This window comes from Balaenoptera borealis (assembly GCF_965194805.1).
Source record: "Balaenoptera borealis genome assembly, contig: HAP1_SCAFFOLD_749, whole genome shotgun sequence".
Classification (NCBI taxonomy): Eukaryota; Metazoa; Chordata; class Mammalia; order Artiodactyla; family Balaenopteridae; genus Balaenoptera; species Balaenoptera borealis.
In genome coordinates this window covers 291,610-319,362 of record NW_028123451.1, presented here as the reverse complement: position 1 = coordinate 319,362, position 27,753 = coordinate 291,610, and the positions used below count along the sequence as shown (strand labels likewise).

At 46.1% G+C, this 27,753-nt stretch overlaps 1 protein-coding gene, 2 long non-coding RNA genes and 1 pseudogene across 9 annotated transcripts in view; 3 read left to right on the top strand and 1 right to left on the bottom strand.

Annotated features, from left to right (window-relative positions):
• Window positions 1–20,272, top strand: part of LOC309621592 — a 24,491-nt gene extending 4,219 nt beyond the window's left edge. Inside the window, exons 2-3 of one of the 5 annotated variants that reach the window (XR_014240112.1) lie at window positions 9,628–10,243; window positions 19,921–20,272. This is a non-coding gene — a long non-coding RNA (uncharacterized lncRNA). Of the gene's footprint in view, window positions 1–9,627; window positions 10,521–16,312; window positions 17,059–19,006; window positions 19,474–19,920 lie in introns of those variants that run through there. The other 4 variants (XR_014240113.1, XR_014240114.1, XR_014240115.1 and 1 more) reach the window with 4 other exon arrangements.
• Window positions 1,297–3,490, top strand: LOC309621593. The gene is made up of 2 exons (XR_014240117.1): window positions 1,297–1,980; window positions 3,172–3,490. It is a non-coding gene; the product is annotated as an uncharacterized lncRNA (long non-coding RNA).
• LOC309621586 (uncharacterized protein) lies at window positions 7,691–27,753 on the bottom strand. 2 transcript variants are annotated; one of them, XM_082409009.1, is made up of 3 exons: window positions 27,564–27,753; window positions 8,497–8,618; window positions 7,691–7,947 (listed from the first exon to the last, which is right to left on the bottom strand). In XM_082409009.1, the coding sequence occupies exons 1-3, from the start codon at window positions 27,703–27,705 to the stop codon at window positions 7,759–7,761; spliced, it is 453 nt and encodes a 150-aa protein (XP_082265135.1). In that variant the 5' UTR covers window positions 27,706–27,753; the 3' UTR covers window positions 7,691–7,758. The 2 variants fall into 2 exon arrangements, with proteins under 2 accessions (XP_082265135.1, XP_082265136.1); XM_082409010.1 differs by lacking the exon at window positions 27,564–27,753 and adding an exon at window positions 9,634–9,765.
• On the top strand, window positions 15,257–16,305 carry LOC309621583 (thioredoxin, mitochondrial pseudogene; annotated as a pseudogene). Its single transcript has 2 exons — window positions 15,257–15,268; window positions 15,553–16,305. The product of its transcript is annotated as a thioredoxin, mitochondrial pseudogene (transcript).

Below are 27,753 nucleotides of genomic sequence, written 5' to 3'. Positions count from 1 at the left end.
GGTGCTTAAGGATTGATCACCATCAGCCAACCAGAGAATTGTGCAGGAGCTGACTACATACCCTGGGACGCCCCTCCCTTACCTGGCCTTTAAAAATACTTTGCTGAAACCCTTCAGGGAGTTTGAGGTTTTGAGGGGGCTCAGCCCAGCAATAAACATCGCTCTACTCCAAACTCCAACGTTTGGGTTTGTTTGGCCTCCCTCTGCCTGGGGCACACGAGCTTGCGTTTGGTAACATCTTCCCCGAAGGACAAACTTATTTATTACAGAGATCAATTTTCTAATCACTTCCTGACCCCAAGATCTTGCCGAGTGCCATTTCATTTCTCTGCTGCCTTTACTACAAATTGTTGAAAGAGCCATAGACAGCTGCTCTTCTCTTTTTCACCTTACTCTTAAAATATGAGTATATACTATGACATATTATTATATAATCTGTCTAGAACATGAAATATTTTCAGGTATCCAAAAAGCTATAGATAATAATAAAACAAACACTTCTTTGCCCACCCCTCAGCTCAGGACTTCAAGCGTTACAGATACAATTTACATGACGCAAGAATCCCTTCTAATCTCCCTCCTTTCTCTGCCCCCTTCCCCACAGGGAGTCACCCTCCAGAATTTAGAGTTGATTATTCCCAGGCATGGTTTTATACTTTTACCACATACGAATGTTAAATGCAGAACTTTCTTGGAACTGGTTGAATGTTCATTGCTATCTTCAACTGAGGTTCAAAGACAGGGAACGGGTCAATCATGGGCCAAGAACCTCGACCTTCTAAGCTCTGCTGTGAAGCTATGCTAAGACACTGGAAAACCAGTTTTAAAAGTAGAGGATGAATTAGGGAGTTGAGATTGGAGAGGAAAGGAAAGGGAGAAGGGGAAAGAACAAGAGAGCACTGGTGGCCGTTGCTTTCCTTCAAGTGCCATAGGTGACAAGAGGGAAAGTGCTTTGGCCAGCTGCACCTCAGTGGGACCCCTTTTGGAAAGCTGGACATGAATCCCTTGGAATTTGAGGGAAACAAGGACAGGTGTCAGAGTTGGGCCTATAAGGGCTAAAGGCAGAAGACAGTAGCTGACAGGCCTTCCTGAGAAAGTGTTGCCGAAATCTCGGCTTCTCTGTGCACCGATGCCTTACAGAAATACAGAGACAGAGATCTTGGAGGATAAGGGAGATAGCTTTCTTCCTCTGCCAGGCAGAAGGGAAGACACAGCAGGCTAGTGCCTCAAAAACTGTGCCACCCCCTCCCTTCCCCACCCCTCCCGTCCCCTCCCGTCCCCTCCCTCACCCCTCCCCACACCTCCCCCACCCCCGCCTCAGGGACTCGGAGATTTTATATGTGGGGCTTGCAGTCCAGGGTATATGATAAGGATCAAAACAGTGAAGGTCTTGCATTCTTCTTCTTCCTGCATTATTTCAAAACAGTCACAGCTGGCATCAGACAGCCCTGTAATTGGGTCCCTTTGTCTCAGGGTTATTGGCAGGTGAACTTTTTGAAATGCAAATGCTACAAGGGTTGATTTGCTACAAGGCAGGCCAGGATGTAATTCACATAGTGTTAAAGAGTGATAGATTACCTTTGTGAAGTACAAATCTAGTTTTAGTAACAGTTAAAATAAAACTAGGCATGATTAACTCTTTCAGGCCAGGTTGTGTTTCTTCTCTAGCCTGTTCACTGTTGCCTTTATTTTCCTTGTTCTCAGGAAAGGGGAGACTTTATTTCTATTTTTGCTGCAACAAAAGGAGGGCAAGGGGACCACTCTGGGCGGGGAGCTGCTCCTTTAGAGCTCCTGACTGTTTCCCGTGGCCCAAATGTGGAATCAGGCAGGCAGAGCTGGAAGAGCTGAGAACTCGGACATAAACACAGCCCAGAAGGTCGAGGGGAACCCAGGATGGGTGGATTGCTGGAGAGCGGTGGCCGGAGACAGAATTGGAGGTGTCCAGCCAGGGGAAGCTTCCCCTTGGCAAGGACCCTGTGGGTGAGTGAACCCTGCTGACCGGAGGGTCCAAGAGCCTACAGAGAGCTGGCACTTTGAATCTTCCCCACCAGAGGGCGCCAAAGACAGATTGCCACAGCATCGGCAGAGCTCTCCTACAAGGGGACACTTTTGGGCCCGACTCTTGCTCTGGGCCAAGCACTGTGCTTGCGGGTATTAAGTATTTTAATCCTCACAACAACCCCCTGAAGAGGTCCTGTTATCCCCATTTTACAGATGAGCTAAAGAGTCATGCAGGGAGTTCTTTGCCGACTCCCCGTGGGGCCCTCCCATTGTGCTCTTTACCTGAGTTCTCTGGACCCTTTCTCTTTCTTTCCCCGTCCCCCTGCCCACTGCGCCCTGCCGCTGCTGCATCCATTTCTTCCCGGGTCTCCACACCTAGGCAGGCACCCTCCTGGCTGAGTCTTTTGAAGATGGTTCGAACCCCATTGCCTCTCCAAGCCTCCATGTGACCCTCAGGAACGCAGCTTCCTCATACTGCCAAGCTCCAGTGGTCCAACCTCTCCTCCACTGCCCACTCTGTGGGTAGACAGCCCTGGATGCACCCAACTGTCGCATGTGTGAGAGATCTCATACTGCATACCGCTGGGGCTCTGAGATCCGGACCAAGAAAAGCTAAAGCATCCTCCAGGCCCCCATCAAAGCTCCATGAGGACAGAGGTCTCTGTCCCATTAAACCCTGTGTCACAGCACTCAGAGCACGAGTGGGCATTCAGCAAATATTGGTTGAACGAATTGCTTTTAAAGCATCTTTTTCAATGAATCCCAAGCCCTCCCACATATAGACTGGATATAGGTGCTAGGGGCTGATAGTCACAGAACTGTTATCCCCAAGGGGCATGGTCAGCAGCGCTCTTTGGAAGTAAAGGTCCTTGTGCCCCACTGTTCTCAGCTCTGAAGTTTCAGTTGAGATGTCTCCAAAACAGGAAACGTCTTATTTTTTAACATTAAGCTACACGAATATTAGTAAAATGAGAAAAGGCTAAATAAAATATGGTGTATAATAACCATGGAATGCCAAACAGTAGTTAAAAATAATGAGAAACACCTATAGAATAGACAAAGGCCAGCTGCACAACAATATGTATGAGTTAAAACAAAACTATATCAATAAAAAATGCATATAACAGCACTACATTAAATGTATTTTCTGGGGCTTCCCTGGTGATGCAGTGCTTAAGAATCCTTCGAGCCCAGGTCCGGGAAGATCCCACATGCCGCGGAGCAGCTAAGCCCGTGCGCCACAACTACTGAGCCTGCACTCTAGAGCCTGTGCTCCACAACTACTGAGCCCACGTGCCACAACGAATGAAGCCCGTGCTCCGCTTCGTTCAAGGGAAGCCACCTTAATGAGAGGCCTGCACACTGCAACGAAGAGTAGCCCCCAACTCGCTGCAACTAAAAGAAAGCCCGCGTGCAGCAACGAAGACCCAACGCTGCCAAAAATTAATTAATTAATTAAGAATTTAAATAAATAAATATATTCTCTGAAGTCGTCTATCTCTCACGTCTATCTACCTATCTATCTATCATCTATCACAGGAAGTCACTATAAAAGAGAATGGAAACTATTGGGTTGGCCAAAAAGCTCGTTTGGGTTTTTCCATAACATCTTGTGGGAAAAACCTAACGAAATTTTTGGCCAACCGAATATTTATCAAATTGTAGCAGCACTTACTTCTGGGAGTGGGAGTGAGGGACTGTGATGATAGGAGAGGATGGTTGTCAGACCCAAATCAGCTGTAGCCTAATCTGTAGTCATTCAGATGGTTAAGAGCAAATGTGTTTATTAATAATATTTCTCAGGTGTGAATGTATTATTAGAATGAATATATATTAGGTAAATCTTTACTAGGTAATTGTTTTAATAGACTTTATTTTTCAGAGCAGTTTCAGGTTCCGAACAAAACTGAGGTTCATGGCAGAGATTTCCCCTATACTCCCTGCTCCCCAACATGCACGGCCTCCCCTGTTATCAACGTGCCCCACCTTAGGTAATTTAAGTGCAGGAAAATGTTAGTTTTCATTAGCAAGTCATAAAAACCCCGTTTTGTAACATTAAAGAATAAAAAGACAAAAACCTACCGATGGCCTGGCTTCAGGTCCATCATGCTCTTCCCTAATTGCTGAAGCAGTAGGAAGATTTTTAAAAGACAGAGAAAGGCACAGCCAGCCTGGCCGGGAGACTGCTCCGGTTTCCCCTACAAGGGCCAGTCTTCCGCCAGAGGACAAGCCTTGTGCTGTCTGTAGGGGACAGTCACTGTCTTCGGCCACGTAGCGTCCCAAGTTCCTGTCCTCTTAGAAACAGGAACTTACTTCTCTTTCGGGTACTGGAGCCCCTGCCCTGAGTCTGGGTTTATCAGAGGCCTGGGCTCTCCTCCCAGCCTCCAAACGCGATCCCAGACTGAGTGAAATCAATCATCACATCCATCCCTTGGGCCAAAGTAACCAGTTTAGGAATAAATAGATGACTCCGTTTAAGATACTTACAGGAACATCTGATTTTTAAAAATAAAGACTCATATTTAGTCTATTTTTAAAAATAAATTTATTTATTTATTTTTGGCTGTGTTGGGCCTTCATTGCGGCGCGTGGGCTTTTCTCTAGTTGCGGCGAGCGGGGGCTACTCTTCTTTGTGGTGTGCGGGCTACTCATTGCGGTGGCTTCTCTTGTTGCAGAGCACGGGCTCTAGGAATGCGGGCTCAGTAGTTGTGGCTCGTGAGCTCTAGAGCGCAGGCTCAGTAGTTGTGGCGCACGGGCTTAGTTGCTCCGTGGCATGTGGGATCTTCCCGGACCAGGGCTCGAACCCTTGTCCCCTGCATTGGCAGGCGTATTTCTAACCACTGCGCCACCAGGGAAGTCCATAAGATACTTACAGAAACATTTACCAGAGATATTTGGGAAGGAAGTTTCCTTGCTTTTCAGCAGAAGGTTCCTGAAAATATACTCTTTTGGGGGGAGACGTGAAATAGAAGGAGGTAGCCTTCAGCGTGTGCTAACAGCCCTCTTGTTAACCATGAGAGTCGGCAGCCATAGTGTGAAGCTGGTGCTTCAGAAAGCAGATGTAGCTGAGCAGGACCCTATAGGGACTTCGCGGGAGGGACAGACCCCTCCCCAGTATCCTCTGCTGTAGCTCCTCTCTAAAGTGCCCAGATAACAGTATCTCGTGCATATTTCCTGAGGTTTTCAGATGCTAAAAACCACCACCAAATGGAAGAGATTGATGACCATGAGCAGGTAGCCCCCAGACCTACTGGCATGTAAGGACTGATAATGTTAACTGCCCTGTTACCTCCACATCAACCAATCAGAGAATTGCGTGCGAGCCGATCACAGGCCCTGGGATGCCCGTCCCTCACCTGGCCTTTAAAAATGTTTTGCTGAAACCCTTTGGGGACTTGCAGTTTTTTGGGGCATGAGCCACCCCGTTCTTTCATGGCCCTGCAATAAACCCCAAACTCCAAAATTTCGGTTTGTCTGGCCTCACTGTGCCTCAGGCACACAAACTTGTGTTGGGTAACAAAGAGAGGAGGGATAGAAAAAAACAGGTCCTTGGCATCAGTGTTGAGCTGCTGAATCAAACTTTGCCTGAAGCCAAATGACTTTTCTATTGTTCAGTTAGCAAGCCAATAAAGTCCCTTGCACTCTGAGACAGTTTTAATCAAAATTCTATTATTTATAGCTACATAATCCTTAAATAAGCAGCACCTCCTCCAAGCAGTCTTCCCAGATAGCTACAATTAATGTCTGTCTTCTCTCTCCTCCAAGCAATTTAGCTTGAATCTCTCAATGGCTTGCACACATTGTGTCAGGTTATCAGTTAGCTATTGGTATGTAACAAATGCCCACCAAATTTAATGAATAAAGATATAGAGAGAGCTCAGGATTCGGTGGGTCAGCCGTTTAGACAGGTGGTTCCTCTGGTCTCAGCTGGGCTCCCTCATACATCAGCAGATAGCTGTGGGCTGGCTTTGTGGATCGTAGCTGGGCTCAGTCGTGTGTCTGGACCTCGTCTGGAAGAAATGGGTTGACTCCTGCATTCCGTTCTGTCCGTGTGTTTGTTGTCCCAGCAGGCCAGCCCAGATTCAGGGAGGGACAATAAATACCAGCCCTTGGTGAGAGGAGCTGCACAGATACATCGAAAGGGCTAGGAGAATGTGGTCATTACTGTAATTGACCACAGGTCCCTTAACGCCATCAACTGTGTGCTTGCCTCCCCCCACCCCTACCAACACTGCACCTGTTACCAAGTCTAAGCTCCTATGGCTTGCCACACGACAGGCCAATAAATTGAGAGACAAGTTGTTGGGGTGAATAGAGACTTTATTCGGAAAGCCAGCAGACCAAGAAGATGGGAGACTCCTGTCCCAGAGAACCATCTTCCCTGAGTTAGAATTCAGGTTTCTTTTATGCTAAAAGGGGAGGGGGTGTGGCAGGTTGTTGCAATCTTCTTGGTGCCTTTATTCTTGCAGCTGTCCCCCATAGGTCTGGTCACAATGTTCCTATAAACCTCCAAGAAGACAAATGTTATTCTCTGTTCTCCAGCTTTAATGGAGAAGTATTATACCTTTAAGGGTCAGAGCCTTGAGAATGGGCTGTCCTGTAGATTTCAGGCAACAGGAATATTCTGTTACAACAGGTGCAGAACCAGCATGACTAAGCACAGGCAATAGAGCACAGAGGTTAGAGCTCAAGGAATAGATCCATTGTGGAGTCAGGTTTGTTCTTCTCTGTTACACACCCTAAGCAGATAGGGACCCCTTGGATCCACTGAAGCCACAGAGCCTGGGATGGAGCCCTTGAGGCTAGCTGGGAGCTGTATGAGTGAGCTGAGGCAGCATCCGAGGGAGAGAGCCTGGTGGAGGAGGGGCAGTAAAGGAAGACAGGGGTGAAGGCCAGAGTGGGGACCTGGGCCGGGGTCCTGGAGCCAATAGGATGAGATCTGAGAGTCAAGTCTCAAGTGGAAGCAGGGCTGCCAGAAGCTGGGTGTGGGTTATCTGCATGGGCAGGCAGGCAGGTGGCAGAGGCCAGGTCAACACACGTAGAATGCCTGCCACCTGATCCAGGGCCAGGCAGCCAGTGGGCCTTAGGAGATAGATGAGTGTTCTGCATTGACAAGCCTCTTGGGAGCCCTACCAGGGGTGGGAGGCCTGTCTGTCCTTGCAGGTTCCGGCCAGTCTCCCTTGGAGCCTAAAGACCCTGAGCTCTACACCAACCGGGACAGAGCTCTCTGGAGAAATGCAAATTCTCTACCTACCTGAACAGCTCCAAAGGCCACCAGGCCAGGCAGACAGTGTTGCTGAGTTCCTAGACTCATGGTACAGTCAGACCCAGAGTCTTGGGTGGAGAGGGGAGGGGTCAATAATCCCTGAGGATAAAGTGTTTCATAACTGAGGGTCAATGGCTCAAACTGACCCCAGGGCCAAGCTATCCTATAATGCTGCCTCTGGCTGACATCTTTGAAGACATGTGATCCACGATCCCATCCAAGGAGCAGCAAACTGAGGCTCAAAGGGGAGACATGACCTTCCCAGGGTCACAGCTGGGTGGCAGGACTGCAACAGACGTGGCTTCCTGTTGCAGATATCAGTGCCCATTCTTACAGAGTTCCTGCTGCCCCCCAACCCGAAGCCACGGCTCTGCAGATGCGCTGCACCCTGCCTGGTAAACAAGAAGGCAGTGCGGACACTCGTGAAGGTCACAGCGTCTCGTCTTTATTTCCTGTGCTTCTTTGAAGAATTTTGGGAGGCAGAGGATTTGTCATTGGGGGACTGACATCCTGAGGCCCTGGAGGGTCCTCTCCAGCACGGGGGCCCCTCTCTGCTTCAGTACTGGATTCCGGTGGAGGAGACGAAGGGGCTTTCTTTTTTCTATCCCACAACCAGGCCCCCAAAGCTGACCCAGCCGAGCCCAGGATGATGTTGGATGACGTGGAAAGTCCGGCTGCCCCTGGGAGAGAGAAGGGAGTTAGAGCACAAGGGGACAGGCAGCCCCGGCAGCTCCCGGCAGGACAGTGGAGGTCAGAGAACCCAGGACCCTCAGGAGGCCCAAGACCCAGATGTCCCAGTCCTGTTCCTCCTCTACTTCCTGAAACCCCAGGAGGTCTGCTTTGGGGAGGGGCTGCTGCCCATGGCTGCCCGAAGAGCAGACACGCACTCTGGTGGTGACTCCACCAGCGACAGGACAGACCCTCTGAGAAGTGGCAGAGGGGCTCTGCCTCTCCCTCCCCAGCACGAGGCTGGGCCCAGCGAGGGGAGGGCCCGACGCAGGTTTTGTAGGGCTGATGGGGAACGCGCACCTGCTGCGCGGCACGCCCCCTGTGCCCCCAAACCCACCCGCAACCAGAAGAGGGGACAGTGAGGGAGACACAAAGGACCAGGGACACTGATGCCCACGAAGCTGGAGGAGGAGACAGGCCCTCCCTCCGGCTTAGCCTCTGGCCTGAATCCTGTGCTGGTGTGTCACACCCTCCCCCCCTCCTCCCGCCCGGACACTTACCCACGGACTGGAGAATGACCACCAGGCGAACATCAAATTGGTCGCTAAGGAGGAGGCGGCGATTCCTGCCCCGGTGAAGCCCATGGCGCCCAGCACCACGGGCACAGCCCCCACGGCCAGGGCTGTAAGGGGAGAGGAGCTTTAGGGTTGGCCCCTGGGGACAGACTCCCCAGATCTCCCTGATACCTTCCTGGGGGGATGAGGTGAGGGGTCCACTTGGCTTTTGTGAGACCCACGGGGCCTGAAGCAAAGGAAGGCTGTAGAAGTGGACACGAGTGGACTGGGCCCCCCCAAGAAGCTGGATCCCAGGCCTGTGCATTCCTCTGTTTTGCTGTGGTCCTGGAAGGCTCACCTGTCCTCCCTGTGCCTCAACTGCCCTTGTGTGAAATAAAATTAAAGGAGTGGTGGTCTTCAAGCACCCCCTTTTGGCAGGGAAAATAGTGTCTTTCCCCCAATCACAGGGCCCACAGAATAAGGACAGAGCTGCTCTTCTTAAGAGGTGCTGGTGTGGTAGCTTCTGCCCTCTGCCCTGCAGCTGCCTGTGGGCGTCCCCCCAGGGGCTCCCTACATCTCCAGAGACTGCAGTCATAGAACTTTCTGCAACCAGGAAACGTTCTGTATCTGCAGTGTCCAACACGCTGGCTGTATGTAGCCAATGAGCACTTGAGACTGTGGCTGGTGTGACAGAAATATTTTCATTTTCTTGAATTCTGGCCACCGTGTTAGAGGATGCTGGCCAGGGGCACAGCTGGAAACCTCTGGGCTCACAGGATAAGCTAGAAGGTTTGTAAACCAGTCCGAGGAATCCCTACAGCTCAGCTTACACATCCCCTACAACCCTCTGGAGGTACCCCTGGCCCTGCTTTCTGGGGAGGAATCATGGGTTCATACAGATTTAACAACCTGCCTGGAGAAGCTGAGATTAGACCTGGGTGCTTTGAATGGCTTTGCTTCGGTTCCTTCTTGGCAAGGTTCTTGTCACCTCGAGTGTTCCAACTCTGTCCCCTGCCCACTGCACCCTTACCCACCCATGTCCTGGGGCTCAAGGCAATCTTGGGCTTGGTCAAGGCCAGGTGGTCCCGGGGGCCCAGGGCCAGGGTCAGATGGGGGCTTGAGTTTCTTCCCAAAGAGACTCACCTCCTCCAATCACGGCTGCACAGGCCATTCCTGGAGACACAAAGCACGCCCATGGGAGCATGGCACTGGCCTCTCCCTGCACCCCCTGCTGCTGCCACAGTGGGAGGGGTTCCCTGGAGCTGGGATCAGAGAAGAGAGCAGACCCTGCCTGGCCTCTTCCTGCTTTTCCCGAGAAGTCTGATTTTCTGAGAATGCAGAGGTGGATGGACGAGAGTCCGGAGCTCTGTTATGCTCCAGATGACGAGGGGCACCTGCCTTGAAAAGGTTTCATGCTGCTCTGTGAAGTCAATACATTTGGCATCATTTTCTCAAAAAAAAAAACCCCCAAAAAACCCCAAGAAAAGCATGCTATTTTCATTTGCGATGGAATAAATTGGACTTTTCTGGTCTTTCCCTCTTCCAGACACCCTATACCCATCCCAGGCTACAGCTGGAGTGAAAGCCCCCCATCCTCCAGGGCTCAGCCTACTTGTCACTTTCTGCAGGAAGCATCTCTAATTCCCCCATCAGAAGTCACTCTGCTTCCTGACAGTCATCGCCAGGAAGACACTGGAACTCACCAAAAAAGATACCCCACATCCAAAGACAAAGGAGAAGCTGCAAAGAGACGGTAGGAGAGGCGCAATCACCATAAAATCAAATCCCATAACTGATGGGGGGGTGACTCACAAACTGGAGAACAATTATACCACAGAAGTCCGCCCACTGGAGTGAAGGTTCTGAACCCCACGTCAGGCTTCCCAACCTGGGGGTCCGGCAACAGGAGGAGGAATTCCTAGAGAATCACTGTGAAGGCTAGCGGGATTTGATTGCAGGACTTTGACAGGACTGGGGGAAACACAGACTTTGCTCTTTTTTCTTTTTTTATAAATTTATCTAGTTATTTATTTTTGGCTGCGTTGGGTGTTCGTTGCTGCAGGCAGGCTTTCTCTAGTTGTGGCGAGCGGGGGCTACTCTTCGATGCAGTGCACAGGCTTCTCATTGCGGTGGCTTCTCTTGTTGTAGAGCGTGGGCTCTAGGCGCGGGCTTCAGTAGTTGTGGCACGCGGGCTCAGTAGTTGTGGCACGCGGGCTCAGTAGTTGTGGCTCACGGGCTCTAGAGGCAGGCTCAGTAGTTCTGGCACACGGGCTTGGTCGCTCTGCGGCATGTTGGATCTTCCTGGACCAGGGCTTGAACCCATGTCCCCTGCATTGGCAGGCGGATTCTTAACTGCTGAGCCACCAGGGAAGTCCCAGACACTTCACTCTTGGAGGGCACACACAAAGTAGTGTGCATATCGGGACCCAGGGGAAGGAGCAGTGACCCCAGGGGAGACTGAAGCAGACCTACCTGCTAGTGTTGGAGGGTCTCCTGCAGAGGCAGGCAGTGGCTTTGGCTCACCAAGGGACAAGGACACTGGCAGCAGAAATTCTGGGAAGTACTCCTTGGTGTGAGACCTAACAGAGTCTGCCAATAACCCCACCAAAGAGCCTGGGTAGGCTCACCTCAGGCCAAACAACCAACAGGGAGGGAACCCAGCCCCACCCATCAGCAGACAAGGGGAATAAAGTTTTACTGAGCTCTGCCCACCAGAGCAACACCCAGCTCTACCCACCACCAGTCCCTCCCATCAGGAAACTTGCACAAGCCTCTTAGATAGCCTCATCCACCAGAGGGCAGATAGCAGAAGCAAGAAGAACTACAATCCTGCAGCCTGAGGAAATAAAACCACAATCACAGAAGATAGACAAAATGAAAAGGCAGAGGACTCTGTACCAGATGAAGAAAGAAGATAAAACCCCAGAAAAACAACTAAATGAAGTGGTTTCCAGAAAAATAATTCAGAATAATGACAGTGAAGGTGATCCAGGACCTTGGAAAAAGAATGCAGGCAAAGATCGAGAAGATGCAAGAAATGTTTAACAAAGACCTGGAAGAATTAAAGAACAAACAGAGATGAACAATACAGTAACTGAAATGAAAACTACACTAGAAGGAATCAATAGCAGAATAACTGAGGCAGAAGAACGGATAAGTGACCTGGAAGACAGAATGGTGGGATTCACTGCCGTGGAACAGTATAAAGAAAAAAGAATGAAAAGAAATGAAGACAGCCTAAGAGACTTCTGGGACAACATTAAACGTAACAACATTTGCATTACAGGGGTCCCAAAATGAGAAGAGAGAGAGAAAGGACCCAAGAAAATATTCGAAGAGATTATAGTTGAAAACTTCCCTAACATGGGAAAGGAAATAGCCACCCAAGTCCAGGAAGCACAGAGAGTCCCATACAGGATAAACCCAAGGAGAAACACGCTGAGACACACAGTAATCAAATTGGCAAAAATTAAAGACAAAGAAAAATTATTGAAAGCAGCAAGGGAAAAACAACAAATAACATACAAGGGAATTCCCATAAGGTTAGCAGCTGATTTCTCAGCAGAAACTCTACAAGCCAGAAGGGAGTGGCACGATATATTTAAAATGATGAAAGGGAAGAACCTACAACCAAGATTACTCTACCTGGCAAAGATCTCATTCAGATTTGATGGAGAAATCAAAAGCTTTACAGACAAGCAAAAGCTAAGAGAATTCAGCACTACCAAACCAGCTATACAACAAATGCTAAAGGAACTTCTCTAAGTGGGAAACACAAGAGAAGGAAAAGACCTATAAAAACAAACCGAAAACAAGTAAGAAAATGGTAATAGGAACATACATAGCGATAATTACCTTAAATGTAAATGGATTAAATGTGCCAACCAAAAGACACAGGCTCGCTGAATGGATACAAAAACAAGACCCAGGGCTTCCCTGGTGGCGCAGTGGTTGAGAGTCTGCCTGCCAATGCAGGGGACACAGGTTCGAGCCCTGGTCTGGGAAGATCCCGCATGGCACGGAGCAACTGGGCCCGTGAGCCACAATTACTGAGCCTGCGCGTCTGGAGCCTGTGCTCCGCAACAAGAGAGGTCGTGATGGTGAGAGGCCCGCGCACCGCGATGAAAAGTGGTCCCCACTTGCCGCAACTAGAGAGAGCCCTCGCGCAGAAATGAAGACTCAACACAGTCATAAATAAATAAATAAATAAATAAATAAAAGAACGTGAATTTCTTAAAAAAAAAAAAGAGAAAAAAAAAAACAAGACCCACATATATGCTGTCTACAAGAGACCCACTTCAGACCTAGGGACACATACAGACTGAAAGTGAGGGGATGGAAAAAGATATTCCATGCAAATGGAAATCAAAAGAAAGCTGGAGTAGCAATACTCATATCAGATAAAATAGACTTTAAAATAAAGAATGTTACAAGAGACAAGGAAGGACACTACATAATGATCCAGGGATCAATCCAAGAAGAAGATATAACAATTATAAATATATATGCACCCAACACAGGAGCACCTCAATACATAAGGCAACTGCTAACAGCTATAAAAGAGGAAATTGACAGTAACACAATCATAGTGGGGGACTTTAACACCTCACTGACACCAATGGACAAATCATCCAAAATGAAAATAAATAAGGAAACAGAAGCTTTAAATGACACAATAGACCAGATAGATTTAATTGATATATATAGGACATTCCATCCAAAAACAGCAGATTACACGTTCTTCTCAAGTGCGCACGGAACATTCTCCAGGATAGATCACAATTTGGGTCACAAATCAAGCCTCAGTAAATTTAAAAAAATTGAAATCATATCAAGCATCTTTTCTGACCACAACGCTCTGCGATTAGAAATGAATTACAGGGAAAAAAACGTAAAAAAGACAAACACATGGAGGCTAAACAATACGTTACTAAATAACCAAGAGATCACTGAAGAAATCAAAGAGGAAATTAAAAAATACCTAGAGACAAATGACAGTAAAAACACGACGACCCAAAGCCTATGGGATGCAGCGAAAGCAGTTCTAAGAGGGAAGTTTATAGCTATACAAGCCTACCTAAAGAAACAAGAAAAATCTCAAGTAAACAATCTAACCTTACGCCTAAAGAAACTAGGGAAAGAAGAACAAACAAAACCCAAAGTTAGCAGAAGGAAAGAAATCATAAAGATCAGAGCAGAAATAAATGAAATAGAAACAAAGAAAACAATAGCAAAGATCAATAAAACTAAAAGCTGGTTCTTTGAGAAGATAAACAAAATTGATAAGCCATTAGCCAGACTCATCAAGAAAAATAGGGAGAGGACTCAAATCAATAAAATCAGAAATGAAAAAGGAGAAGTTACAACAGACGCCGCAGAAATACAAAGCATCCTAAGAGACTACTACAAGCAACTTTATGCCAATAAAATGGACAACTTGGAAGAAATGGACACATTTTTAGGAAGGTATAACCTTCCAAGACTGAACCAGGAAGAAACAGAAAATATGAACAGACCAATCACAAGTAATGAAATTGAAATGGTGATTAAAAATCTTCCAACAAACAAAAGTCCAGGACCAGATGGCTTCACAGGTGAATTCTATCAAACATTTAGAGAAGAGCTAATACCCATCCTTCTCAAACTCTTCCAAAAAATTGCAGAGGAAGGAACACTCCCAAACTCGTTCTATGAGGCCACCATCACCCTGATACCAAAACCAGACAAAGACACTACAAAAAAAGAAAATTACAGACCAATATCACTGATGAATACAGATGCAAAAATCCTCAACAAAATACTAGCAAACAGAATCCAACAACACATGAAAAGGATCATACACCATGATCAACTGGGGTTTATCCCAGGGATGCAAGGATTCTTCAATATACGCAAATCAATCAATGTGATACACCATATTAACAAATTGAAGAATAAAAACCATATGATCATCTCAATAGATGCAGAAAAAGATTTTGACAAAATTCAACACCCATTTATGATAAAAAACTCTCCAGAAAGTGGGCGTAGAGGGAACCTACCTCAACATAATAAAGGCCATATATGACAAAGCCACAGCAAACATGATTCTCAATGGTGAAAAACTGAAAGCATTTCCTCTAAGATCAGGAATGAGACAAGGATGTCCACTCTCACCACTATTATTCAGCATAGTTCTGGAAGTCCTAGCCACGGCAATCAGAGAAGAAAAAGAAATAAAAGGAATACAAATTGGAAAAGAAGAAGTAAAACTGTCACTGTTTGCGGAAGACATGATGCTATACATAGAGAATCCTAAAACTGCCACCAGAAAACTGCTAGAGCTAATTAATGAATATGGTAACGTTGCAGGATACAAAATGAATGCCCAGAAATCTCTTGCATTCCTATACACTAATGATGAAAAATCTGAAAGAGAAATTATGGAAACACTCCCATTTACCATTGCAACAAAAAGAATAAAATACCTAGGAATAAACCAAAAAAAAAAAAAAAAACTGGTAAATGAAAACAACATTTAAAATTGTGTTGTCATTAGAGTATACACAAAGTAATTGAAGCTGTAGGTATAGAAGTGATTGCCTTGAGAAGACATGTATAATAAGGGAAGGAAGGAAAGAAGGAAGGAAGGAGGGGAAGAAGGAAAGCAAGAAGGAAGGAAGGGAAGGAAAGAAGAGGTCTTCAAAAATAGGGAGATTTAAGTGGCATTTAAGTAAACCTGCCAAAGGGAGCAGTGGCAATCAAGGGACCTGAGTATTAATTAGGAATGACTGATCACGTGAGTCCCATGAGGGTAGGGATCACATCTGCTTCTCATTTCTGGAGCAGAGCACCTAGCACAGTACCTGGCCAGTAGATGCTCCATTCGCAATTGTCCAGTGTTGTCCGTGGGGCAGGAAAGCTACAAATACCATTGGCTGCGGCAACTGGGTGACTGGGGATGTGTGCAAGCTGGATGGCAGGCAGTGAGTAAAGAAATGAATAGGGAACAGAAGTGCCCTTGACCGGTGGGGAGGGCCGCGCTGTGCACCCCTCTGCTCTCGCTGCAGGGAGATGGCTTAGCGACTTCTCCTGGGGAGGTTCCTGGCCTCCATAATCTGCAGGAAGCCCTCTCAGAGTCAGTGGGCGCCCCTTGCCTCCAGGGCCCTGCAGACCCCACAGCGCAATCCTAATAACCTGACAGTAACACCCAGCCAAGCCCAGTCAATATACACCACCAGAGTCTGTACAATGACCTTTAACATCCAGGATGGACCAGACTTTCAAGACTGAGTTGTCAACAGTGAGACACCAGTGGTTGTGGATTTCCATGCACAGTGATGTGGTCGCTGCAAGATCCTGGGGCCAAGGTTAGAGAAGGTGGTGGCCAAGCAGCATGGAAAGGTGGTGATGGCCAAGGCGGATATTGATGACCACACAGACCTCGCCATAGTGTATGAGGTATCAGCTGTGCCCACCGTGCTGGCCATCAAGAATGGGGATGTGGTGGACAAGTTTGTGGGCATCAAGGATGAGGACCAGCTGGAGGCCTTCCTGAAGAAGCTGATTGTCTGACAGGCAGGGAAGCGTCCTGACTGCCCCTGCCCACCTGGGCCCCGTGGTCCTGGGGGACCCAGATAGAACTCACAGCCCTTCTGTGCCGGCCCTTCCTACCTCCTCCCTCTGCCTGGCCCCTGTGGGTCCGTGCTTTGGAGACCAGGCCTCCAAACACAGGAGCCTCAAGTGCTCCCAACCTGGCTGACCGCCAGGGTGGCCGCCCAAGGAGCGGTGCCGCCACCGAGCTGGGACAGCCATCTCCTCACCCACTCTCTGCTCCTTCTAGGGCTTGTTGCCGTGCTCCCAGGATGCTGGGACAGAGTCCCGGGGCCAGCCTGCAGTAACAGCTTGGTCTCCCTGCTCCCTTCTGATCTGAACCCCAGTGCCTGGCTCATCTGCCTCCTGCATTTTTCTTTCCTGCTGCTGTTTTGTAAAAAAAAAAAAAAAAAAACAGAAGAAGCAAAAAAGAAACCCAGGGCTTCCCTGGTGGCGCAGTGGTTGAGAATCTGCCTGCTAATGCAGGGGACACGGGTTTGAGCCCTGGTTTGGGAAGATCCCACATGCCGCGGAGCAACTGGGCCCGTGAGCCACAATTACTGAGCCTGCGCGTCTGGAGCCTGTGCTCCGCAACAAGAGAGGCCGCGATAGTGAGAGGCCCGCGCACCGCGATGAAGAGTGGCCCCCGCTTGCCACAGCTAGAGAAAGCCCTCGCACAGAAACGAAGACCCAACACAGCCATAAATAAATAAATAAATTAATTACAAAAAAAAAACAACCCATAGAATACAGTACCAACAGCGGACCCTAATACAATCCACGGTCATTGGTGATAACGATGTGTCAATGTAGGTCCATTGATTGTAACAAATGTACCACTCTGGTGTGGGATGTTGATGATGGGGAAGGCTGTGCATGTGTGAGGGCAGGGGGAGTATATGAGAAGTCGCTGTACTTTCTACTCATTTTGCTAATGTTTTGTTATTTGTAATTTCTTCTTCTAAAAAAAAGAGGATATTAAAAAAAAAAAAGAAATGAGTTATCAAGCCATGAAAAGACACGAAGGAACCTTAAGTGCATATTGCTAAATAAAAGAAGCCAATCTGAAAAGGCTGCATACTGAATGACTCCAACTATATGACATTCTGGGAAAGAAAGTAAAAAGATGTGATAGTCAGGGGTCAAGGGTCAAGGCGGGGTGAGGAAGTGATGATTAGGTGAAACACAGGAGATATTGAAGGCAGTGAAACTATTCTGTAGGATACCGTATTGATGGATACATGACATTATTTGTCAAAACCTACGGAACTGTACAACACAAAGAGCGAATCCTAATGCAAACTATGGACTTTAGTTAGTAATGGTATATGAATATTGGTTCATCAATTGTAATAAATTGTAACTGCACTAAGGCAAGAGAACTAAGAGAGAACTAAGAACCGCACTAAGGAGAAACTGTGAGTGGGAAAAGGAGAGGATATATGGAAACTCTCTGTACTATCTGCTCAATTTTCTTTTTTTTAATTTTATTTTACTTTATTTCTTTATTTCTTTAGTTTTGGCTGTGTTGGGTCTTCGTTGCTGCACGCGGGCTTTCTCTAGTTGTGGTGAGCGGGGCCACTCTTTGTTATGGTGCACAGGCTTCTCATTGTGGTGGCTTCTCTTGTTGTGGAGCACAGGCTCTAGGCGCACAGGCTTCAGTAGTTGTGGCACGCGGGCTCAGTAGTTGTGGCTCACGGGCTCTAGAGCGCAAGCTCAGTAGTTGTGGCACATGGGCTTAGTTGCTCTGTGGCATGTGGGATCTTCCCAGACCAGGGATCAAACCCGTGTCCCCTGCATTGGCAGGAGGATTGTTAACCACTGCACCACCAGGGAAGCCCTATCTGCTCAATTTTCTGTAAACCTAAAACTGCTTTAAAAAATTGTTTATTAATTTTGTAAAAAGTGCAACCCATGGCTTGACCAGTTCTGTATATACCACTTTCTTAGGCAGTAAATTATCTTTGCAGAGCGCCTTTGGGCAACAAGCAATGATGCAGCATAGCCCACATAGACAGAAGGGTTTTGAAGACAACAAGCCTTCAAACTCATCCCCCCGCTAGAGTGTGAGCAGGAATGACAGAAGGGGGAACAGAATGTGGTGTGTGGAACCCTGGGTCCCCCTTTTAGCTACAATCAAGGAGTCACTGAGCACACGAAGGCAGCCTCGCAGGGGTAGCACCGCTCTAAGAAACAAGCGACACTTCTGACTTGTTTTACCCAAATAACTTAAATAAGCAAATAATAACCAAGTGATTCATCCTACATGATCTTCAGTTTTCCCATTGATACAACTGACAGTATTATGCATTATAGATGCTGCTGTGCTGTTTTCAAGCCTTCCTTGAAAGCCTTAACAAAAACGTCAAAACATCCTCGCATATGATACTGATGATAAGGAAGTGGATATGTGTGATCACATATGAGATATCTTATTAAGGAAAGTGTGGGTGGGAGGGTTCTTCTTTAGAATAGTTTCAAAAAGCTCTTCTAAACACTAGATATATTTTTTATTACTTTTACTGCTGTTCTGAAGTTTTGTCTAAGGACCGCAGGGGTTTTCTTAACCTTACAAGTAAGTTTCTGTTGAGTAGAACCTCGTCATGCTACTTGTTGCTGTTGATAGAGTTTGTTAAGCCAACAGTGAAAGCAATCTGTCCTCTCAATGCATGGTAGCACTTCAATAGTGGAGATTCTGTAATGAATTTTAAAATCAGAGATGAGAAGCATTTCCCCCACCCACCTGGGATTGGAAAGAGAAAATTCAGTAAGACAAAACAGGATGCAGAGCTTAAGAAGTGGGTTAGAGCCCACGAAGTTCTAAGAATCACAACTGTTGAAGAAATATTAAGCAGACCAGAAAATTAGTGAAATGAGTCCAGGCTGAGTGAGACTGAATGCTTTCCCCAAGTCCCACGTGGTAACTGCCTTTTTTCTTCTGTAGGGAGAGAAAGAATTGGGAAGAGATTTCAGATTTCTAGAGATTCACTTGAATAGTTCCTACTGCACTGCTCACTGGGACAATATTCTTTCTCCTCCCCAAGGTGGCCATATGCAGCAGCAGTTCACCCCATCCATTCACTCTCATCACTTAGAATGGAGTTGTCCCCATGCAAACATCGAGCAATGGCACCGTGAGAATTGATAGGCTCATGAAAGCAAGGCTGATGGGAGCCCTGGGGTGCACCCCCAAACTAAAAGGACTCAGGTTGCAAGACCTGTCACTTAACAGTCACAGCAGGATATATTTTTGGTAATTGAAGCCTAATTTGGATTGTGTTTTTGGAAAATGATAACATTAGTTTTCTAAAAACTAGAAAATTTTTTAGGGGGGAGTGGTGGTTCTCTCCAACTCCACTTTGAAGCTAAAATGGCAAACTGTTTAGAATACAAACTTTTTCTTCCCGTGGATTTATGTAGTAGATGTTTCAAAATGACTGGCAAATACATAGAATTCATACAAAGTTAGAGGCAAAAGGGTGCTCCAGAACCCTCTGGTTGAATCTCTTCACTCTACAGTTGAGGAGAATGAGGTCCAGAGAGGCTAAGTGTTATGCCCAAGGGCACACAGCTGGCTCACAAGATGAGACTTGAATCCGGATTGCCTATGTACTGGCCAATGCTCTTCCCTTTCTACTGTGCTCTACTTCCCAGCACCACAAGAGGACACCTACTGTGTCTTGCAGAATCTAGACTATTTTTTGAAAGCTTGGAACTAAACTTGTGACTAATTAGAATACCGTGTGCCACCACCTTTAAGTCACCAGCTAAAATCCACTGCTCCCCGTCGCAGCACGCCCGAGGCCTTCTGGGTAACCAAAGAAAGATTATTGTCTCAACTCAGTTCTCTGTGTCTAGGTACCCACAAAATGGAAATCACTTTACCTGGGGAAGAGCAAGAGGACAAGATGAGATGAAAAGGAAGCATGTTTAAAATGGATAAAAGGAGGCACTTTTTTCCCACTACACACAATTGAACTGGGGAACTCACTGCAGCAGGATATTAAGATCAATGGTGAAGATTTGTGTTTTAAAAGATTAGACATTTCACATGCATATCATCAACAGCGACACTCAATGGGATGAAAGTAAGATGGATGAAAGTTCTCAAGCTTCAGTGCGTAAGCTGATCACCAACTGGGTCAGGTGAAAAGAAAACAAGTTGTCGACTGGATTAAAATTTCACAGAAAGGCAGATCTGGGGGGTCCAGTCATTGCTGCTGTGTAACAAACCACTCCAAAGTACTGGTGTGAACCAACAGGCATTTTATTATGTGCATGGATACGGTGGATCAGGAATTTGGAGAGGGCACAGCAGGGATGGCTTGTCTCTGATTCATGACATCTGGGGCCTCAGTTGGGAAGACTTGAACAACTAGGAATGACTTGAGGTTGGGGGCTGGAATCATCTGGAAGCTTCTTCACCTAACCTGGGATGACTTGAAGGCTCACTCAGCTGGGACTGTCAAGTGGAGCATCTATATGTAGGTGTCAAGAGGGAGTGTCCCAAGAAAAAGCACTTCCAAAAAACAAGTGTCCCAAGAGACCCAGGTAGAAACTACACGGCCTTTTATGACCTATCCATGGAAGTTTTAGAGCATCACTTCCAACACAGTCCATGGGTCAAAACCGTCACAAGCCCCCTGAGATTCAAGAGGAGGAAACTTAGGACCTCCTACATCCCTCCCCTATGGGGAATGGCAAGATCACATTGCAGAAAAACCTGTGGGATGGGAGAGGTTTTCGCAGCCATCTTTGGAAAATGCAATCCCCCAGGGAAGTGGTGGGTGATGTGAGGTTACAAGAACACACAATCTAGTGGAAAAAACTGACATATGAACAGAGAATCACAGTACAATAAAATAAATTTCAAGGTAGTTATTTCCCCCTCTTTTACAAGAATTCTTTTTCTTTCCCTTTGATAAGAGTCATCACATTAAAATTTTTTCATTCATTGTCTGTCTTCTACTAGATTGGAATCTCCATGCATTTAGTTTCCTACTGTAACCCCTGTGCCTAAAACACTACCAAGCCCAAAATAGGCACTCAATAAATATTTGCTGAAAGAGTATATGAGTAAAGTGCTGTAATAGAGAAGTAGTGGGAGGGCTGTGGGAGTACAGGCAATAACAAAGCACTCAGCTTGACAGAAATGACATTTGAGTGGGTCTTGAATGCTCTTGAAGGATAAACAACAATTTTTCTGGTGGAAACAAAAGGGAATAAATTTTTCTCCTTAAATCTCCTCCAGAGACTTCATTAGCCAAGTTTAAGTGGGCAGATCTCATCCTAAGTGTACAGACTGCATGTAGTAGTTACAATGTTCTTGGTTGCAAGTGAAAGAAAAGAGGGACTCAAATGTATTAAAAAATAAGCAGCGTATCGTATCACATAACAACAAGTCTGGAGGCCAACAGTTCAGGCAGCCTCAATGCCATCCTTCTTCACTGGGTCCACTTAGCTCCTTTGTGGTTGCAAGATGGTGCCCACAGTGGTAGGCATCACAGGCAGACAAAACAATACCCAGCAGGGGAGAGGACTACTTCCCCTTTGGAGTAAGATCTTTCCCGTAAGCCCCTGACAGACTTACCTCACACTGGCCCCCACACCACGCCTTATTGGCTAGAACTGTGTCCCATGCATGTAGGTAACCTAAACGCTGATAAGAAGAAGGGGAGAAACACGAGCAGTTAGACTAATCACGTGTTACTCCTTGGGGCTTGACCTGAAGCTCCTGCCTCTCCTGAAGCACAGGGCTATGCAGAAAAGGGTGGATTCCCCAACAAAACAGAACAAAACAAATAACGGGGGTTTTGTTAGGAAGGAAAAAGGGGAGATGACTCCTCGGCACATAATCAACAGTGTTTGCAACATTAGGCTTGGGGAAGGTTAATGTTCTGTTTTCTTTGTGGATGACTATTACCTAACAATTTTATTTATTCTTTTTCATGCTTTTTGCTCCTTTCCTTTCTCCTCTGCGCTAGTAGTCAGTTGAATAAATCAAGCGCTGTATCAACAGGAAAGAGTGTCATGTGTACAGTGTACATACGAATCTAATTAATCAAAAATATGTTGATTAGACGTGAGTGCACTTTCAGGTAAAAACCTTGATTCAGATGCTTCTGATAGCATAGCCATGCCCAGCTGTTCACCACTTGAATCGTGCTCTTTCATGGCCTTGTGCCCGTTACTTGTGCTGATTCCTCTGTCTAGGAAGTCCTTCTCAGTTTCCTTACCTATAGTGGATACTAGTGATTGCCTCTCCAGCGTCCATTCTATCCTTCTAGTAATTTGCTTGAAGAGATGGCGAACTGCCAAGCTACTTTTTTCAGACTCCCTTGCAGCTAGGGTCTTGATCTGAAATAAGTTCAGTCAATCAGGTGCACTTGTGTAAGATTTGGAGGCAGATGCAAGGAGAAGGCATCATTCTGTTGCTGTTGCTGTTGGCCAGCAAGGTTTGAGCAATAATGTTAAGAGGCATTTAATGCTGTTGGACTCAATGTCCTGTTTCAGTGTCTAGTCACCAGTTTCATGGGTGTGAAGAGCCCTTGCTGCAGCACCATCCCAACTTCTGGAACATAGCTACTGTGGTAGGCCCGTGAACTCAATAGCCCAGGGGTACCCCCCTGACTTCTGCCCCTCCAGCTCATCAATTTTGTAAGCCTCTGTTTGGTTCTCAGTATTAAATATTTCTCTGTTTGAAACACCTAGAGTGGTTTCTTCCTGTACTAAACCCTGACTCATAGATCACCTAATTCATATTCAGCCTTCCAGGCACAGCCTGGGTCTTCCCTGAGCCACCAGGTTGGGCCAGGTGCTTCCTCTGTGCTCCCACCACGTCCTGCCTGGTAAGCCCATGCCTCTTCATCTTTGCACCCCTGGCACCAGTGTTTGGCTCACAGCATGTGCAGCAATCAATATTTACCGAACTGAAGCTCCCTCTGCCAAGATACCAGACAGGTCCTGAAATCTAGTCTAAAGGGTGCCCCACCTCATGCCTGGTCTGCAAAGCCCAAAGAACAAGTGGCTCTAGACTTACACTGGATTCTAGATGAATCCAGAGCCCTCAGCTTTTCCGTACTTTAGTCCCCCACACAAGAGGCCACACCAGAATTGAAAATTTGACCTGGTCCCCAGGAAAAGGATGATAAGGAACAAGGGAAGTTGCTTATCTCAAGAGTTACCATCTGGTGGTTTTCAGGACCCTCTACTGCTGGGCCTACAACGAGGCCTGCCATCAATGGCAGCATAGTCTTTGGAGCGAGGAAAACCCAAGTTGGAAGGTGTGTGCCGTTGTGTAGCAAGTTACTTTCTGAACCTCAGATTCTTAATCTATAAAATGGGGTTGATAATATCAACCTCACAGGATTCTTGGGGGTAAAAGAGATTATATATGTAAAATGCTTAGCACAGTGCACGCACATGGGAAATGCCCGATACCCATCAGTTACTGTTACGGCCACCATTGTTGTTGACTGTGCCATCCCTGTACCACAATTCTGTTACATATTTTTTACTTCATATACATATACTTTCCTTCAGCCCAAACAGACTCACATGCAGTTAGACTAGAACGTACTTCTCTATACTTTCTCCCGAGGTGTTCCATTTTACATCATGATGTGATTAACCCTTTTCTGCAGAAGATCCAGCTAGGCCCAAGTTTGGGGCTGTGCTGAGGAAATAACAAAACCATCTATGTCAGTGGCTCTCGACCCTAGCTGAAAATCAGGATCACCTGGAGAGCTAAAAACAAAACGGCAACAAAAATAAACAAATAAAACGAAACCAAGAAACAATGTCTGGGTCCGTCAACCAGAGATTCTGATTCAGTAGGGCCCAAGCATCAGTAGATCTTAAGGCTCCCCAGGTGATTGTAATGTGCAGCTGAGAGCCATGGCTGAGAGTGGGAAAGATTAGCGCTTCCATCGCCTCTGGGAAAGAAGAAAGAAGCTCTTACTTTTCTATAATCGCCACCACAGTGGAGGAGGGGAGAGGACTAAAGATTACAGTTGAATGATTCCACTTATAATGTGAACAAGGCATTCTTATTATGAACCTGGATAAATGACTCATCATGTTAATCCTCTGATTAGTGTCTGGGTTTCTCATCTAGAGGTGTCTGATCTGATGAGAAGAGGAGTTATCAGAAATGCTCTAGGACATGGAAAAAGCTAGCCTGGAAATACCTGTGAGGGATTTCAAGTTGGCTTGTGGGTGTCTGTCCTGTGCCAGCCCTGTGCACACTCGCACACTTGCGGGCTGGTTGCTGATGTCAGGTGTACGCACTTTGATCCAGGGCAAGTGAAATGATCCCTGCTTTGGCATAAAATCTAGCTAATATCTAAATGCTAGAGATAGCTGGTGACAGCTGGGAGTGTGCTCAGACATAAAGTACAGGCATAGCTCATTTGATTGCGCTTTGCAGACTTTGCTTTTTCACAAATTGAAGGTTTGTGACAACCCTGAGTTGTCAGATGATGGTTAGCATTTTTTAGAAATAAAGTATTTTTAAATTAAAATATGTACTTTTTTTAAAGACAGAATGCTCTTGCACACTTAATAGACTGAAGAATAGTGTAAACATAAGTTTTATAGACATTACTGGAAAACCAAAAAATCCATGTGACTCACTTTATTGTGATATTTCCTTTATTGCAGTGGTCTGGAAGCAAACCCACAATATCTCTGAGGTATGCCTGTACATCTAAAAAATGTAACTTTTTTCCCATTATTAAAGTGATACACAAAAGAAAATAGAGTGAGAAAACAGAAAAATAGCATGAACCCAGTAGAAACTAATAACAGACTTACATAGAGTTACGAGGTGCTAGACATGGTTTTAAGCTCTTCACCATATAAATTCATTTACCCCTCACTACAACTCTATGAGGGGTAACTCCACTTTACAGATGAGGAAAGAGGACCTGGAGCTGTTGTGTGACTTGTCCAAAGTGGCAGCTAGTAAAGGAAGAGCCAAGGTTTGGACTCATGCTGCATTTAACAGGGTAGGGTCAACCTCAGAGATATATATAGCTCATAAGGTAAGCTTTATCCAAGGATTCAATGCCACTTGCTAAAGTTTAAAAAGTTAATCTCAGTTGCCATTTATTCATCCATTTATTTCACAAATATTTACCAAAGGCATCTATGGGCAGCACACTGTTCCAGGCTTGATTATCAAGATACTGAAGAGTATACAGAGGCTACCTGTCCAGTCATTCCTATAGCATTGAACTCTCAAGTGTCTCAATATGTATAATCAATACAAGTATAGTAAGATTAGAAATGCAATAACTATTCTCTGATTACAAAATCCAAAACCAATACTTCAAAACTTTCAAAATGTCACAGTCTTACTAGATGGAATGTTTGGCACGATCCTCCGTATTTTCATCAATTAATAAGTACACCTTGGACAGTAATTTAAGTTGAACCTCATGAATTCCACTTTGTAGCAACACGTTTAATATAACAGTAGTGTCTTCAAGTCAGAAATTTGGTGTTTTTGGATGGATGGATGGATGGATGGATGGATGGATGGCTAGATGGAAGGATAGATGAGTGAATTAATAGCTAAGAATGCCTGGCAATGTTCTGGTTGCTTAAAAATTGCATCTTTAAAAATAATTCAGTGTTTTCCAGTTTGTTAAACAATAACTATGACTCAGAAGAAAATTGTGATTTCTGTCCTTTCCATGGACTAAATATGTAACTTCAAGGAAGCCATTATGATGCCAGTCCCATCTGATTGTTGTGAGGATCAAATGAGCTAACTGAAATGAATTATGTAGCACCCTGCCTAATACATGTTAAACAGCATATTTTAAACTGCTTTTAAAGTGAAATACTATATGCAGAAAAGCAAAAATTCAAATGATACAAAAAGCTATACAATGCAAAATACGTTTCTTTTGGCCAAGTTTTCCCGCTATTATTACTACTATTATTAGAGATCTCCAAGCAAAAATAACATCTCCCTGTTGATTAAGAAGGGAGAGGTTTACAGACTAGGAGATAACATCCTTTGAGTCAGAACCAAGTGAAATAACACATGTATTCTGGTTAAATTCCAGCATGAGTGATTAACATTCTCCAACTTCAAATAATTTTTATTATTAGCCAACACTTGTCCATCCCCAATAATACACATGTTGCATACAGGCCACAGAATGAGGCAGCCTCTCTTGGCATGGTCACAATCTGTGCATACTTTCCACTGAGGTGAGGGTTTCCCTTTCTTTTTGATTGCTATTCCATAGCTTTCCAACTCCCACTACTTTCAACCCTGGGATGTTTGCCGACACTGAGTGCCAAGTAGTTCCAAAAAAACCAAAACAATATAAGCACCTGTAGAATCCCAGGGAATGAAAGAGGTAAAGTACATTTTAAACATATTTATTAACGGTTTTAATGTTTGTGAAGAGATTTATATTTATTTCTTTTAACTTTGAGGCTGGGATTAATACACGTATTCCTCATTATTTCTCACAAAGTCTTGTTGATAAGCAGGAGGAAGAGGGCTATTCTGCAATTTTGTCTCCCAGTCTGTGGAAGTGGGATCCAGGACACAAGAACGACTCAGCCCTAAAGTGCAGTCCTGAGTCCCTCAAGAACTCAGGCCCTCCTGCCTTTTTCCCGCCTTCTTCCAGTAGAAGGAAGGGGTGGGGGGAGCGGGAAACAATTCAAACCCTCTTTGTAAGCGTGTGAATGAATTTCAAGAATGTTAAACACCTCAGTCTTCCAACCTAATTAGAACATGTAGAAAAGAGGCATTTTTAGGACATTTAAAACTTGCAGAGTAATAACCCATCTGGAGAGCGCCACAGTGCGTCCCAGTGGTCGAGGCGCCCAGCAGGTCTTCGCGCGGGCTCCCGCAGCTCCGTGCGCTCCGGATCCCCGGCGGCGCGCGGGTGCGCAGCTAAGCAGCGGGTAGCCCCCGGCGGTGGGGGGGGGGGCCGGCCCCTGCCCATCACAGAGCCCGGAGCCAGTGTTGCTTTTCTCTGCGGGCGACTTCGAACTGCCTGGATTTTTAACCCGATAAACTGATAAAGGACTAACATGTCTGGAGTCTTCCAAAGACAGAAAGAAAATCACTTTCTTGTCGCAACAGTAAGATTTTGTTACGAAATGCAAAAGTAAAGGTTAAAGCCTGGGAGATAACCGGTCGCATATGGGGGGAGGGGGGAGGAGGTGGTAAAAACTGTGGCTGTCGCGTCCCAACTATCTCGGTTCGAATCCCGGGTTTGCCATTTGAGAGCCTACTCTGTGCTAGGCGGTCGGAATACCGCGCTGAACAAGATTATCTAGGTTGTGGCTTTCTTGGGGGGAACTATCATTAGCTCGGTTCCCTTGGTATGCTTCTAAACTCTGTTTCTTCACCTATAAGAATTGTTGTAAGGACCTGAGACATCCTGTATTAAGATGAGAATGATTAACGCGCCGTCTGACACACAGTAGGGGCTCAGTAAGCATTTGTACTTCTCTCAATTTGAGCTCACCTGGTGAGGGCAGCGCAGAGAGGAGACAGGTGCCACGGTTAAGAATGATTCTTTGAGCAGTTCTTTTAAACAAGCGCTGGACTCTAAGGATGCTTAGCTGCAGATAGGAGAGCTGGTAGGTGCCCTGGAAGCTAGGGTTCATAAGCTAGAACATTACGGGAAAGTGAGCCCCGCACCACTGGACGCCAGC